General features: G+C 47.5%; 1 protein-coding gene across 4 annotated transcripts; it reads left to right on the forward strand.

The window, feature by feature from the left end:
- The first annotated feature begins 7,984 nt into the window (after positions 1 to 7,984).
- LOC129829227 (alpha-2,8-sialyltransferase 8F-like) lies at positions 7,985 to 15,607 on the forward strand. 4 transcript variants are annotated; one of them, XM_055890911.1, is made up of 8 exons: positions 7,985 to 8,708; positions 9,068 to 9,243; positions 12,489 to 12,572; positions 12,770 to 12,847; positions 13,510 to 13,654; positions 13,753 to 13,865; positions 13,967 to 14,059; positions 14,220 to 15,607. In XM_055890911.1, the coding sequence occupies exons 3-8, from the start codon at positions 12,529 to 12,531 to the stop codon at positions 14,695 to 14,697; spliced, it is 951 nt and encodes a 316-aa protein (XP_055746886.1). In that variant the 5' UTR covers positions 7,985 to 8,708; positions 9,068 to 9,243; positions 12,489 to 12,528; the 3' UTR covers positions 14,698 to 15,607. The 4 variants fall into 4 exon arrangements, with proteins under 4 accessions (XP_055746886.1, XP_055746895.1, XP_055746868.1 ...); XM_055890920.1 differs by having other exon boundaries at positions 7,985 to 8,265; XM_055890893.1 differs by lacking the exon at positions 9,068 to 9,243.
- Positions 15,608 to 15,939: the final 332 nt, after the last annotated feature.

The following is a 15,939-nucleotide window of genomic DNA, read 5'->3' on the forward strand; positions in this document are numbered from 1 at the left end:
TAATTGCTGCAAAATGTGGCTCTACAAAGTATTGACTTTGGAGGGGAGAATAGTTATGCACGCTCAAGGTTTCAGTTTTTTTGTCTTGTTTCACAAAAAATATTTTGCATCAGTGGTAGGCATGTTGTGTAAATGAAATTATACAAACCCCCAAAACATCCATTTTAATTCCAGGTTGTGTAAGGCAACAAAATAGGAAAAATGCCAAGGGGGATGAATACTTTCGCAAGCCACTGTACTGTCCATAACGTCTATTCATCCCATCATATACATATATATTTATACTCTCGACTCCGACATTGCTCGTCCTAATATTTATATATTTCTTAATTCCATTTTACTTTTTAGATTTGTGTGTATTGTTAGATATTACAGCACCGTTGGAGCTCTGAACATAAGCATTTCGTTGTACCCACAATAACATCTGCTAAATATGTGCATGCTGCCAATACAATTTGATTTGATTTGCCGGGGGACAATGGGTCCTTTTGTTACCGCCTGTCCTGTATCCAGAAGCTGCCCAGCCATGCCGTGTGATGTCACATGGGCGCAGGAAGTAATTGCCCCATCCCTCCATCCCACCCCCACAGCTAAGCTCCTTCTCAGGCTCCCTGTGTGGAACAGCTGGGCTATGTCAGCCTGGAAACATACGCAGCAACACTTAACCAACACCTTGACAATCAAGACCAGCAGCACTTATCTACACTTACACAAATACACAGGTACAAAAAACACTCACCTAAATACACAGAAAACCATTCATGATAAACTTAGAACTCTCAAACAGACCTTTATCCGTACACATATCTACTGTAGTAGTTCAACAGTACACACACACACACACACACACACACTCACAAATCTTGATAATCTATCGAGAGTGTACTGGACTGATTCCTCCTCTCTCTGTTGAATAATAGATTAATCACGTTAAAGTATACTCAATTGAATTAGATTGATAATTTATGAGTTATTCAGTCAGGCGGGGGAAGTGAGGGAGGTGGGGGAGTGGAGAGCAGGTTGTTCCCAGAGAGCGAGGCTTTAATAAGATTAGAAATGTGCCCTTAGGGGGGAAAAAAGGCCTTTTTGCTTGGAACAAGGAGGAATTAATGTGGCTTGGAGTGCTGTGTGAGGGACAGCATGTAACACGGGGGAAACGAGATGAGACTTAGCTACTTTGATCAACAGAGAGGGCGACAGAGAGAGAGAACACTGCCTCCTTCTATCGGCATATTATATACTCAGTGTTGTTGCCTGCTGCTTTCATTGTTTTAAGGGTTCCAAGCTGGCACTGCCTTTTCTTATCAGTGCTTCACAGTCCTGCTCCGATCATATCATCTTTGTAGGCATGCATGCCGCTGTGTACTTCTCCCCACAGGCCTCATGCTCTAGGGCTTAGTCATTCATCTGGCGTCTACACAAGGTTCATAGTTCATACAGTCGGAAAAAGAAAGAGCTTTCCCAGAACTCCCTCTTCTGTCATGAAAGGACACATATTACTTTCTGAGAGGAAATACTGTTATCTGTGTCCGTGTATGTTCGTCTGTCTGTCTGTCCGTTCTTCTGTCTGCAATAGGAAATGACACAACGGAACTAGAAGGACATAACATCCACCCCTCCTCCTGACCACCATCAAGCCCAGATGGTACAGCGGCTTAGGCCAATGGAACACACAGCACACACACACAGCACACATTCCCCACGGGAGGCCCAGCTGCTTACATAAATCACTGAATCCGTGAGCCTAGCATAGCATAGAGACAGCAGTCATCGTTCACAAAACCATTACACAACTCACCCATTCACCTTCCTCCCTGCTTACACAGAGCTAGCTAATAGCACGGTCAGATTGCCATTATGCTCCCTCATTGCCTCAGTGAGCTCCAACATTAGCAACACTATTAGTCCTAGTGTGTGTTATTAACAGACCGATCTTCATGATCTTTTATTAGCCTTACTGCACATAATCATAATGTAGCACATTTAGTACCCTTATATAATTGAGCAGGATCTTTGCATGGGCAGGGGCATACAGCGGCATACTGTGAGATGTGCCAGGAGAACTTCTCTTAGAGCTCTATTGTTTTGGGAGGCTTAAGACTGCACAGTCCAGCCTACTGGGCAACTTCCCAGATTAACGGTAGCTTTTAAGAGTAACTCATAATCAATGGGGCTTTTCCCTGGAAGTTAGAGACAGGATTTATCTCTTGTTGATAAAATCTGATCACATACACTACATGACCAAAAGTATGTGGACACCTGCTCGTTGAACAACTCACTCCAAAATCATGGGCATTAATATGGAGTTGGTCCCCCCTTTGCTTGCCATAACAGCCTCCATTCTTCTGGGAAGTCTTTCAAATCAAATCAAATCAAATGTATTTATATAGCCCTTCGTACATCAGCTGATATCTCAAACCTCTCTTATCATCACCCAGTGCCTGGGCTTGCCTCCGCTGTACCCGTGCCCCACCATACCCTGGTCTGCACATTATGCCCAGAATCTATTCTACCACGCCCATAAATCTGCTCCTTTTATTCCTTGTCCCCAACGCTCTAGGCGACCAGTTTTGATAGCCTTTAGCCGCACCCTCATCCTACTACTCCTCTGTTCCTCGGGTGATGTGGAGGTAAACCCAGGCCCTGCATGTCCCCAGTCACCCTCATTTGTTGACTTCTGTGATCGAAAAAGCCTTGGCCTTATGCATGTCAACATCAGAAGCCTCCTCCCTAAGTTTGCCTTACTCACCGCTTTAGCACACTCTGCCAACCCTGATGTCCTTGCCGTTTCCGAATCCTGGCTTAGGAAGGCCACCAAAAATTCTGAGATTTCCATACCCAACTATAACACTTTCCGTCAAGATAGAACTGCCAAAGGGGGAGGAGTTGCAATCTACTGCAGAGATAGCCTGCAAAGTTCTGTCATACTTTCCAGGTCTATGCCCAAACAGTTAGAACTTCTAATTTTAAAAATGCATCTCTCCAGAAATAAGTCTCTCACTGTTGCCGCCTGCTACCGACCCCCCTCAGCTCCCAGCTGTGCCCTGGACACCATCTGTGAATTGATCGCTCCCCATCTAGCTTCAGAGTTTGTTCTGTTAGGTGACCTAAACTGGGATATGCTTAACACCCCGGCAGTCCTACAATCTAAGCTTGATGCCCTCAATCTCACTCAAATCATCAAGGAACCCACCAGCTACAACCCTAAATCCGTAAACATGGGCACCCTAATAGACATTATCCTGACCAACTTGCCCTCCAAATACACCTCTGCTGTCTTCAGTCAAGATCTCAGCGATCACTGCCTCATTGCCTGTATCCACCACGGGTCCACGGTCAAACGACCACCCCTCATCACTGTCAAACGCTCCCTAAAACACTTCTGCGAGCAGGCCTTTCTAATCGACCTGGCCCGGGTACCCTGGAAGGATATTGACCTCATCCCGTCAGTTGAGGATGCCTGGTCATTCTTTAAAAGTTACTTCCTCACCATATTAGACAAGCATGCTCCTTTCAAAAAATGCAGAACCAAGAACAGATATAGCCCTTGGTTCACTCCAGACCTGACTGCCCTCGACCAGCACAAAAACATCCTGTGGCGAACTGCAATAGCATCGAAGAGCCCCCGCGATATGCAACTGTTCAGGGAAGTCAGGAACCAATACACGCAGTCAGTCAGGAAAGCAAAGGCCAGCTTTTTCAAGCAGAAATTTGCATCCTGTAGCTCTAACTCCAAAAAGTTCTGGGATACTGTAAAGTCCATGGAAAACAAGAGCACCTCCTCCCAGCTGCCCACTGCACAGAGGCTAGATAACACGGTCACCACTGATAAGTCCGTGATAATCGAAAACTTCAACAAACATTTCTCAATGGCTGGCCATGCCTTCCTCCTGGCGACTCCAACCTTGGCCAACAGCCCCGCCCCCCCCGCTGCTACTCGCCCAAGCCTCCCCAGCTTCTCCTTTACCCATATCCAGATAGCAGATGTTCTGAAAGAGCTGGAAAACCTGGACCCATACAAATCAGCTGGGCTTGACAATCTGGACCCCCTATTTCTGAAACTGTCCGCCGCCATTGTCGCACCCCCTATTACCAGCCTGTTCAACCTCTCCTTCGTATCATCTGAGATCCCCAAGGATTGGAAAGCTGCCGCGGTCATCCCCCTCTTCAAAGGGGGAGACACCCTGGACCCAAACTGTTACAGACCTATATCCATCCTGCCCTGCCTATCTAAGGTCTTCGAAAGCCAAGTCAACAAACAGATCACTGACCATCTCGAATCCCACCGTACCTTCTCCGCTGTGCAATCCGGTTTCCGAGCCGGTCACGGGTGCACCTCAGCCACGCTCAAGGTACTAAACGATGTCATAACCGCCATCGATAAAAGACATTACTGTGCAGCCGTCTTCATCGACCAGAGTCGAAAGCCAAGGCTTTCGACTCTGTCAATCACCATATTCTTATCGGCAGACTCAGTAGCCTCGGTTTTTCTAATGACTGCCTTGCCTGGTTCACCAACTACTTTGCAGACAGAGTTCAGTGTGTCAAATCGGAGGGCATGTTGTCCGGTCCTCTGGCAGTCTCTATGGGGGTACCACAGGGTTCAATTCTCGGGCCGACTCTTTTCTCTGTATACATCAATGATGTTGCTCTTGCTGCGGGCGATTCCCTGATCCACCTCTATGCAGACGACACCATTCTGTATACTTCCGGCCCTTCCTTGGACACTGTGCTATCTAACCTCCAAACGAGCTTCAATGCCATACAACACTCCTTCCGTGGCCTCCAACTGCTCTTAAACGCTAGTAAAACCAAATGCATGCTTTTCAACCGTTCGCTGCCTGCACCCGCACGCCCGACTAGCATCACCACCCTGGACGGTTCCGACCTAGAATATGTGGACATCTATAAGTACCTAGGTGTCTGGCTAGACTGCAAACTCTCCTTCCAGACTCATATCAAACATCTCCAATCCAAAATCAAATCTAGAGTCGGCTTTCTATTCCGCAACAAAGCCTCCTTCACTCACGCCGCCAAACTTACCCTAGTAAAACTGACTATCCTACCGATCCTCGACTTCGGCGATGTCATCTACAAAATAGCTTCCAATACTCTACTCAGCAAACTGGATGCAGTTTATCACAGTGCCATCCGTTTTGTTACTAAAGCACCTTATACGACCCACCACTGCGACCTGAATGCCCTAGTCGGCTGGCCCTCGATACATGTTCGTCGTCAGACCCACTGGCTCCAGGTCATCTACAAGGCTATGCTAGGTAAAGTGCCGCCTTATCTCAGTTCACTGGTCACGATGGCTACACACACCCGTAGCACGCGCTCCAGCAGGTGTATCTCACTGATCATCCCTAAAGCCAAAACCTCATTTGGACGCCTTTCCTTCCAGTTCTCTGCTGCCTGCGACTGGAACGAATTGCAAAAATCTCTGAAGTTGGAGACTTTTATCTCCCTCAACAACTTTAAAAATCTGCTATCCGAGCAGCTAACCGATCGCTGCAGCTGTACATAGTCCATCTGTAAACTACCCACCCAATTTACCTACCTCACCCCCCATACTGCTTTTATTTATTTACTTTTCTGCTCTTTTGCACACCAGTATCTCTTCTTGCACATGATCATCTGATGATTTATCACTCCAGTGTTAATCTGCTAAATTGTAATTACTCGATTTATTGCCTACCTCATGCCTTTTGCACACATTGTATATAGATTCTCTTTTTTTTCTACCATGTTATTGACTTGTTTATTGTTTACTCCATGTGTAACTCTGTGTTGTTGTCTGTTCACACTGCTATGCTTTATCTTGGCCAGGTCGCAGTTGCAAATGAGAACTTGTTCTCAACTAGCCTACCTGGTTAAATAAAGGTGAAATAAAATAAATAAAAAAATAAATAAAAATTGCTGTACAGAAACCCAGCCTAAAACCCCAAACAGCAAGCAATGCAGGTGTAGATGTTGGAACATTGCTGCTGGGACTTGCTTCCATTCAGCCACAAGAGCATTAGTGAGGTCGGGCACTGATGTTGGGCGATTAGGCCTGGCTCGCAGTCGGCGTTCCAATTCATCCCAAAGATGTTCGATGGGGTTGAGGTCAGGGCTTTGTGCAGGCCAGTCAAGTTCTTCCACACCGATCTCGACAAACCATTTATGTATGGACCTCGCTTTGTGAACAGGGACATTGTCATGCTGAAACAGGAAAGGGCCTTCCCCAAACTGATTGCAACAAACTTGGAAGCACAGAATCATCTATAATGTCATTGTATGCGTATCGTTAAGATTTCCCTTCACTGGAACGAAGGGGCCTAGCCAAACCATGAAAAACAGCCCCAGACCATTAATCATTCTCCACCAAACTTTACAGTTGGCACTATGCATTCGGGCAGGTAGCGTTCTCCTGTCATCCGTCAAACCCAGATTTGTCCGTTGGACTGCCAGGCGTGGTTCATCACTCCAGAAAACGCATTTCCACTACTCCAGAGTCCAATGGCGGCGTGCTTTTCACCACTCCAGCCGACACTTGGCATTGCGCATGGTGATCTTAGGCTTGTGTGCGCCTGCTCGGCCATGGAAACCCATTTCATGAAGCTCCCAACTAACAGTTATTGTGCTGACGTTGCTTCCAGAGGCAGTTTGGAACTTGGAAGTGAGTGTTACAACTGAGGACAGATGATTTTCAGCACTGGTCTCGTTCTGTGAGCTTGTGTAGCCTACCACTTTGTGGCTGAGCCGTTGTTGCTCCTAGACGTTTCACAATAACAGCACTTACAGTTGACCAGGGCAGCTCTAGCAGGGCAAAAATTTGGCGAACTGACTTGTTGGAAACGTGGCATCCTATGACAGTGCCAGGTTGAAGTCACTGAGCTCTTCGGCAAGACAATTCTACTGCCAATGTTTGTCTATGGAGATTGCATGGCTGTGTGTTAGATTGTATACACCTGTCAGCAACGGGTGTGGCTAAAATAGCCGAATCCACTAATTTGAAGGGGTGTCCACATACTTTTCTATATATGGAAGGGGTGTCCACATACTTTGTATATATGAGAAAGCTCTTTTTGCTTTCTCATAATTTGGTTGGGTCTAATTGTTTTGCTGGCCAGAACCAGCTGGCTGAGGGGACGCTTCTCTAGGTTCATCTCTCTGTAGGTGAGGGCTTTGTGGTGGAATGTGTGGGCATTGCTTCCTTTTAGGTGGTTGTAGAATGACATCTTGATAACTAGCAGGTATAGTCCTAATTCTGCTCTGCATGCATTGTTTGGGATTTTGCGTTCTACACAAAGTATATATTTTTGTCTCTCTTTCTCTCTCATCATCTCTCAGGGTGAGAAAAGTTTTAATTAATAGCTTCTTAGAACTGATGCCTGATGCTGTAAACAAAGTTGAGCTTGAGCCTGCAAACCACCTGGAAAGTAAACTTGCAGAGCCAGCCAGATATGGAACGGGGCAGTCAGAGAAGGGCACGAGATAGAGAACAGGGAAACCGTCGATCTGATTGGCCAATAGCCCCTTCCCCTAGCCTACTCTGACCATCATTGGCTAGGGGAAAAATAAATCCCTGCCAAACAGACACACACACACAACACACACACACACACGCACGCACGCACACACGCACGCACGCACACACACACACACACACACACACACACACACACACACACACACACACACACACACACACACACACACACACACACACACACACACACACACACACACACACACACACACACGTACACACGTACACACGTACACACGTACACACGTACACACACACACACACACACACACGTACACACACTACACACACTACACACACTACACACAAGTCAAGAGGCAGACCCTGGGCTAATTCAGTACCAGGGAATTATATTACTGGCTGCTCTTCATGCAGAGGAGGGGAGAGAAGAGGGGGTTCGGATGGGGGTGGGACGGATATTACAGGAAGAGAGGGAGGGAGGGGGAAAGTGCAGAGAAGGCTGGGGCTCAGGGGTGGGGTTGGAAAATGCAGGAGGAAGGAGCAACAGCTTGAGCTCTGGGACTACAGTGGACAGAAAGTAAGAGCACGGAGTGCTCTCAATGAAGGAGTGAGAAAGAGGAAGCCAGAAAGAGAGATGAAAGGAAACAAGTCACATCAATCTACGTAAAGGAGGGCATGCGGACAAGACGGACATTGTAGTTCTACAGGAGCCGAGTGGAGAGGGAGAAAAGAGGGGGAAAGGAGAGAAAGAAAGGAGAGAGGCGCATGAGGTATTTTTATAGGGCACAGACAGAGATATGATAGCCTGCTTACAGAAGCGGTGTGCTTGGAAACGCTCAGAAAGAGAGCGAGCGGGAGAGAGAGAGAGAGGGTGGAAAAGGAGGGGGGAGTGAGTGAGACAGAAAGATTAACCAGTCAGAAAGAGCGAGAGTGAGCAGTGAGGTACAATCAGGGAGAAATAGCAAGGGGGGGAGGAGGGTGCATGAGAGGTAGAAAAAATCAAATGAAAGAGGGGAAAGGTGCCAAAACAAACAAATGTGTCAGTGCGGAGTGAGGGACACTAGGAGAGAGGGAGAGAGAGAGAAGAGGAGAGGGCCAGCCAGAGGGCTTAGTAGGGGGAGAGAGGCATGAGGGGACTGTTCTGCTTTATGCTCACCCTGTCCATCCTGGGGACTGTCCTGACTGCACTCGTCTGGTATGTCTTCAGAGACCGGTGAGTCCCACTCCTTTCACACCCCTTCTCCCCAACTTCCTCCCTCTCGACTGGGCAGGCGTTGGAGCCTTTAGCCACGGGCTAGGTTTGGGGATTAGGCCTGGCTGGTGGTAGCTAGCATCATATACTCCAGACAGGCACAGAGAGGACAGAAGGGAGTGAGTCTCCACACTTCTGTTTTTAATGTGTGATTGTTTCACATCGGTTGGTGTGAGTAGCTGCTCTACTGGAACAAGGTGAGAGTTGTGCAGGGGGTGAAATATGATATGTTTGGTGTTGGTGGTTATGCCTGTTCACTGGTCCCCCCCCCCCCCCCCCCTCCACCAACTCGCCTTTTCTCTCTTTCTCTCTCTCCTCAGAGCAATGGTTGGTTTTTCCTCAATGCTTGTTACTGTGGGTATCTTAACTAAACCACTGACACACCCTGATTATGTGGTGGAAAAGAGAGCGAGAGAGAGAGAGAGAGAGAGAGAAACTTCTGTTTGTGCCCCAGCAGAGCTGATGGATTTCAGAATAAGAGGACGGTGTTGAAAAGGTACATGGATGGCTCAACGTTGGTGCATTTTGAAATATCATACTCAAACAAAAATATTACAGCAGATCTTATCTCCCCCTGACCCATTGTTTTTAAAAGACATACAAACCTAGCATGTGCCTGTAGGTGTGCTCTGTTAGATGTTGATTTTAAATAGTGATCTGTTTTCGGTGGGAAAGGAAGATGTCGCCTGTAGGCAGACGAAGATAAGTAAGTGAAAGGTGAACAGAACAAGAGATTGAGATCGAGAAGTCACTGTAAAATGTATTCTCATGCTGTTACCAAAACACGCTCGATGAACACACTGTTGGCTTGTTTTTAGCTTAGTGTCTGCCCTTCTGTGACAGTGACACTTGAGAGTCGTTTTTTTCCAGTCATGTCTCGATAAAACTAACTGTCTGAATGTGACTTTAGACTCAGATTAATCATAGAACTAAGTGTTGTTTGACTTTCACCATCTGCAGGATATGCCCATTATCCCACCATAAATAACTATCCACAAGAGTGTCACATTGTGGCGCAGGGAAACCCATGCACCCTCTGTAGTGTGTTCTTAAAATATCTCTTTATAGCTCACTTCAAGTGGGATTATCTGCATATAGTAAGTTCAGGCTTGACCTTGCCCTTGGATTTCTTCTCAGACTGTTTTTGATAAAGTCCCCTGTCTTTCAGTTAATTTGCTTTTGGCACTGCGGTTTGTAATGCAGCTGTAAAACTCCTTCAAGCGTTCGGGTTTCCTGTTTGAACAGTAAAACACCCTTAAACGGCTGTGTTTACCCTTCCGTAACCCTTTTGTCACGATCGTCTAATGAATTAACGGACCAAGGTGCAGCGTACGTAGAATTCCACAAGTTTAATCAAATGAAACTCACAAAAACAACATAGAAGACCAAATGATACGTGAAGCTCAAGCAGTGCTCACAGGCAACTACACAGAAACAAGATCCCACAAAAACCAGTGGGGAAATGGCTGTCTAAATATGATCCCCAATCAGAGACAACGATAAACAGCTGCCTCTGATTGGGAACCATACCAGGCCAACATAGAAAACAAAACACCTAGACAGGAACACCCCCCTAGTCACACCCCGACCTAACCAAAATAGAGAATAACAAGGCTCTCTATGGTCAGGGTGTGACAGTACCCCCGACTAGTGTCGGTGGCGGCTCCGGTGCGGGTCTTTGCCCCCACCCAGACCACGGGTCCGGCCATGGGGCCGGGTAGAACGCCGTGCCTGGACTGGGCATTGGCGCCGAAGAAGGCTCCGGCCATGGAGCTGAGTTGACCGCCGTGCCTGGACTGGGCACCGGCGCAGAGGAAGGCTCCTGCCATGGAGCGGGACCGGACGCCGTGCCTGGACTGGGCACCGGTGCAGAGGAAGGCTCCGGCCTTGGAGCGGGACCGGACGCCGTGCCTGGACTGGACATTGGCGCAGAGAAGGGCTCCTGCCATGGAGCTGGACTGGACGCCGTGCTCGGACTGGGCATCGACGCAGAGGAAGGCTCCTGCCCCGGAGCAGGAGGTTCCGGACCATGGACCGTTGCAGGAGGTTCCGGACCGTGGACCGTCGCAGGAGGTTCCGGACCGTGGACCATCGCAGGAGGTTCCGGACTGTGAAACGTGGCCGGAAGCTCTGGACTGGGGACCGTCGCCTGAAGCTCTGGACTGGGGACCGTCGCCTGAAGCTCTGGACTAGGGACCGTCGCCTGAAGCTCTGGACTGGGGACCGTCGCCTGAAGCTCTGGACTGGGGACCGTCGCCTGAAGCTCTGGACTGGGGATCGTCGCCTGAAGCTCTGGACTGGGGACCGTCGCCTGACGCTCTGGACTGGGGAGGCGCACTGGAGGCCTGATGCGTGAGGCCTGCACAGGTGGCATGCACTTCAGGACGAGTGCGGGGAGCAGGCACAGGACATACCTGACTGGGAAGGCGCACTTGAGGGAGAGTGCGAGAAGCAGGCACAGGACGTACCGGACTGGGGACACGCACTTCAGGGGGTGTGCGAGGAGGAGGCACAGGACGTACTGGGCTGTGGAGACACACTGGAGACCTGGAGCGTAGAGCTGGCACAGGTGGTGCCGGAACGATGACACACTCCGCACGGTGAGTGCGGGGAGCTAGCACAGGACGTATTGTGCTGTGGAGGCGCACTGGAGACCTGGTGCGTAGGGCCGGCACAAATTGTACCGGAACGGTGACGCACACTTCAGTGCAAGTACGAGGAGGAAACACAGGACGTATTGGGGAGGCGCACTGGATTCCAGATGCGTGAAACCGGTGCAGATGACAACGGACTGGTGTCACGCTCCTTAGCACGCCCGCTCTGCAGCACTCTCATCGCCACCACCTCTCTCCGGATGGTCTCTGGCTCACTCCTCGGCTCCGCTGACCACCCAGTGTGCCCCCCCCAAAAAATATTTGGGCTGTCTTTTGGGCTTACTCTGTGTCCACGAACGCCGGCGTCGTCGCTGTCCTCCCTTCTCTCCCTGAGTCTGCTTCCACGGAAGGCTTTCGTCTCCAGCCATAATTTCTTTCCAAGTCCAGGATGTCTTCTCCTCTTTTATCTCCTCCCAGGGACAGGATACTTTCTCTTCCCGGGCACGCTACTTGGTCCTGTTGTGGTGGGATCTTCTGTCACGATCGTCGTACGAACTAGAAATATACTCAGACCAACGTGCAGCGTGATTTGGGTTCCACATGTTTAATAAAGGAAACTCACAAAAACAATAAACAGCAAACGAAACGTGAAGTCGTGGCAGTGCTCACAGGCAACTACACAGAAACAAGATCCCACAAAAACCAGTGGGGAAATGGCTGCCTAAATATGATCCCCATTCAAAGACAACGATAAACAGCTGCCTCTGATTGGGAACCATACCAGGCCAACATAGAAAACAAAACACCTAGACAGGAACACCCCCCTAGTCACACCCCGACCTAACCAAAATAGAGAATAACAAGGCTCTCTGTAGTCAGGGCGTGACACCTTTAGCTCACCAAGTTGTTGTTATAGTATGCACAACATTCAGCTATTGATTTAATGTAAACACACCGTAAATTACCACATCAAAACAATTAATTCAACGAAGGTAACATGATAATCTCAAGCAATACACTGCAAATACAACAGCAAACAATGCAGCTATACAAGCGTTGACAAGATAAGTGGTGTACTGAGTTCAAACAGAGGTCTACTCATCCTCCTATTCTCTCGGTCTACCTCTGTCCCTGTTTGTGTTCATAGCAATGTCCAACCTGGCAGACCCCCCCACAAAGATCCTATTATGAACTCTGGGCCAGTCCCCTCCGGAACATGCAAGGGCTGCAGGTGAGACTAGATACACACCCTGGCAACCACTACCCACAATCCTCTCTGCTCAACAACCACCCCATCGGTCTCTCTACTGTCCTTAACTTCATTATATGGTTCAAAACGGCATGTTCTCTGTTTTGTGTCCGTGTGTGTGTCTGTGTGTGTGTGTGTGTGTCTGTGTGTGTGTGTGTGTGTCTGTGTGTGTGTCAAAGGGATACAGTTACTGAAAAAGTGGTGGAGCGCTACTCTCACAGCTGGAAGAAGCAGGAGGACAAGTTCAGAAATTTCAGGTGAAATATAAACACACTATAAACCCAGACTCTGAACCCCACTAAAAGCCAGCCAAGATTAGCCAAAGACCAATTTGTGAGGGTCACTAACCATAACAAAGGGGACGTTTCCTTTCTACTCCTAGAAGAGTGAGAAGCAAAGCACGTGGAAGTGTGCTTCAAAGCAGGAGAAGTGACCTGTGAAATGTTAGCGTTTACTTCTTCATGCTGTTAGTAGCAGTAGAAGTAAAGGTCAGAGTTATGTAAGATTGTTGCGAACACATTGCGTCAGTCAGTCAGTTTGTATTTCCCTTCTCAAGGCTATCTTCCTCAGCTTCCTGTCTCTGCAGGCTAATGGTGGCTTAGTAAAGCTCTCTCTGAGTATACAGCGCTTTGTAAATTAATAAACACTTGAAAGGAAGGAAATTCTAAAAGAAAATACTTTTCAATAATCATCCCTTTCCAATTTGTATATTTATATCAAGATGAAGATGAGGCCTTGTTTATGTATTCCTATATCTGATATTTTCTTACATTTATCACCAGTAGGTTTTTATACCTAACTTATCAACCAGACTGTTTCAAAATAAGAGAAATGTGTGTATGAAGTACGATTCATTTACAGTACGCTTTTAATACGGTGTCTTCATCTTATAATCAAAAGGTTATTGTTGTGTTCTCAGGTCTCTTCTGAGTAACAGATGTCATGGACTCACCAAGGCTATGGTGACACAGGCCAACACTCCTCTGGGGTCAAAGGTTGTGTACGATGGAGAGAAGAGGAAGCCTCTTCAGGTGACGCCTGAACTGTTCAGCACCTTTGCTAAGGTTTGTTGCTCTGGTCCAGAGTGTCACCTCAATGGTTAGTGTGTGTGAGTGTGTGTTTAAGAAAGAGAGTGACATGACACATGTTGTGTTGCCTACAGGAGAATCCTTTTGTGAATACGACATGGGATACGTGTTCTGTTGTTGGGAATGGGGGAATCCTAGCTAATAGCAGCTGCGGAGAGAAAATCGACTCCGCCCAGTTTGTTATCAGGTGTGAGACAGAAAACTTACTCCACAATAATTACCTTTTCCTCTCAAACATTATTAGACACAAATTCACTGACCACTTCCCTCTATGTCTCCCTTTCTCAGGTGTAACCTCCCTCCTCTGGAGAACGGCTATGAGAGAGACGTGGGCAACAAGACAGACCTGGTGACAGCTAATCCCAGCATCCTCATGGAGAAGTGAGTTTCGGAGTTCATTGGGCTTCTCATACTGCTTATCACCTGGTGTTTTGTGGTGGATTAAGAAATGACCTGATCATATATTCTGGTGCTGGTCAAATTCATCTCCTCCAGCTGTTCTTCACCGCTCCCCTTTTCTCTCCATCCCATCCTCTCTCAGATATGGGGGCCTGCAGGAGCGTCGTCGGCCCTTCGTGGAGAGCCTACGTAGCTATGGCGACTCCCTGATGCTCTTGCCAGCCTTCTCGTACGGCCCCAACACGCCCGTGTCTCTGCGGGCCCTCTACACCATCCAAGACTTTGACAGCCCCTTGCGGCCCGTCTTCCTCAACCCAGAGTACCTACAGAGTCTGGCGCACTTCTGGCAGGGCCAGGGCCTGCGGACGGTACGCCTCAGCACAGGACTCATCGTGGCTAGCCTGGCGCTGGAGCTGTGCGCCAACGTGCATCTCTACGGGTTCTGGCCCTTTAATGAACACCCCCACCGACACCAGCCCCTCACCAACCATTACTACGACAACAGGCAGAGTAAGAAGACGGTGCACGCTATGCCCGCTGAGTTTGACCACCTGCTAAGACTCCACAGCCAGGGCGTGCTCAGGATACACCTGGGAGAGTGTGCGCCCGCGGCCAGGTAGGCCCCACCCCTTTACCGGAACTTTACCTACAGCTAGGACAGACACAACAGAGACATAGGGCCCTCCTATAGGCTCTCTCAGGAGTCTTACCCAGTCATGCACTTAGCCAGTCATGTCTTTGCTACCTGCCAGATGGGATGGCCCCGACTGGCCCAGAACACTCTGGTATTCAGCACAGGGGCATGTTTTATGTGACGTATGTCTGGTCACAGTGGAGGAGCAATGGGGAGGCTGGGACATTTAGTCGCCCCAGCAGCCGTTTGTAGATTCTCAGTGTGAGAGTCTACAGAACAGGTTGATCCGCAATCAAATAATTTGTACTGTACCCAAAATGGGTGTAAATACATGAATTATGCATATCATCTACTGTATAGATTTACAATGATGTATTTATCATCAAGTGTTCCAGCTGGAATCTAGAGAATGTTTTTGTTTTGTTGGACTTAAATACAAAGTGTTTTGGAACATGTATGGTTTAGATGAGGCCTTCCCAACTACAGAGGGGGTCAGTGTAGTGCCTAATATGACTCACCTTCCTGACTGTAGCAACAAACAAAAAACACATGCGAGCCTTTACGAGTTAACTGAATGTATGGTTATGTCAATCTAATACCTCCTGGATTGGCCAATCTTCAGCTGGACTGTTACTTTCAGATTTATATTTAATATCAATGATGATTAAATGTGTTATATCTCATTATGACATAGTGTATAATACATTCAATGTGGTACTGGGTCCTTCCATGAAATGAGTCCCTTTTGTGTCTCTTTGATATTTTAAGTAGAAATTGTGCACCAATATTGAATTTTAAAAGACTGTTAAATTAAACGAAGTGTCCTTTAATATAGACCACATGGAAAATTCAAAAAATCATGTTTTTTTAATATGAATAAAGACTTCTGAATTTTAGATCTCCCTTTGTGCCTTCAAGAAAGATTCTAACCCATTTAACCCCACTTAACCAATTTTCACCATAATTGTAAAGCCCTAGTTATTTTATTGCTTTAACAAAGTCATTTCTGAAGATTATTATTTATTTCACATGATTTAGTTATTAATTTTAAGGTAAAAAAAAAAGACCTGGCCGTCATTTTAAGGTCAACCCTGTTGCGTGAACTGAACTCTCGTTTTCATATGGTGAAACTATTCCTTTTAAACATGTTTTTGAAAAGAAACATTGAATATCTAATAGTCAAATCATAGTGTAAAAGCAGAGCTGCTTCTACTCTTTTTGGCTATTT

This window comes from Salvelinus fontinalis, chromosome 2 (assembly GCF_029448725.1).
Source record: "Salvelinus fontinalis isolate EN_2023a chromosome 2, ASM2944872v1, whole genome shotgun sequence".
NCBI classification, from domain to species: Eukaryota; Metazoa; Chordata; class Actinopteri; order Salmoniformes; family Salmonidae; genus Salvelinus; species Salvelinus fontinalis.

What these genes read in the sequence shown, in the direction of transcription:
- LOC129829227 (XM_055890893.1), top strand. Translation starts at nt 8,623, where the DNA reads ATGAGGGGACTGTTCTGCTTTATGCTCACCCTGTCCATCCTGGGGACT. An exon ending in TGGTATGTCTTCAGAGACCG is followed by an intron (nt 8,709 to 12,488) that starts GTGAGTCCCACT and finishes TTGTGTTCATAG; the next exon opens with CAATGTCCAACCTGGCAGAC. An exon ending in TCCGCCCAGTTTGTTATCAG is followed by an intron (nt 13,866 to 13,966) that starts GTGTGAGACAGA and finishes TCCCTTTCTCAG; the next exon opens with GTGTAACCTCCCTCCTCTGG.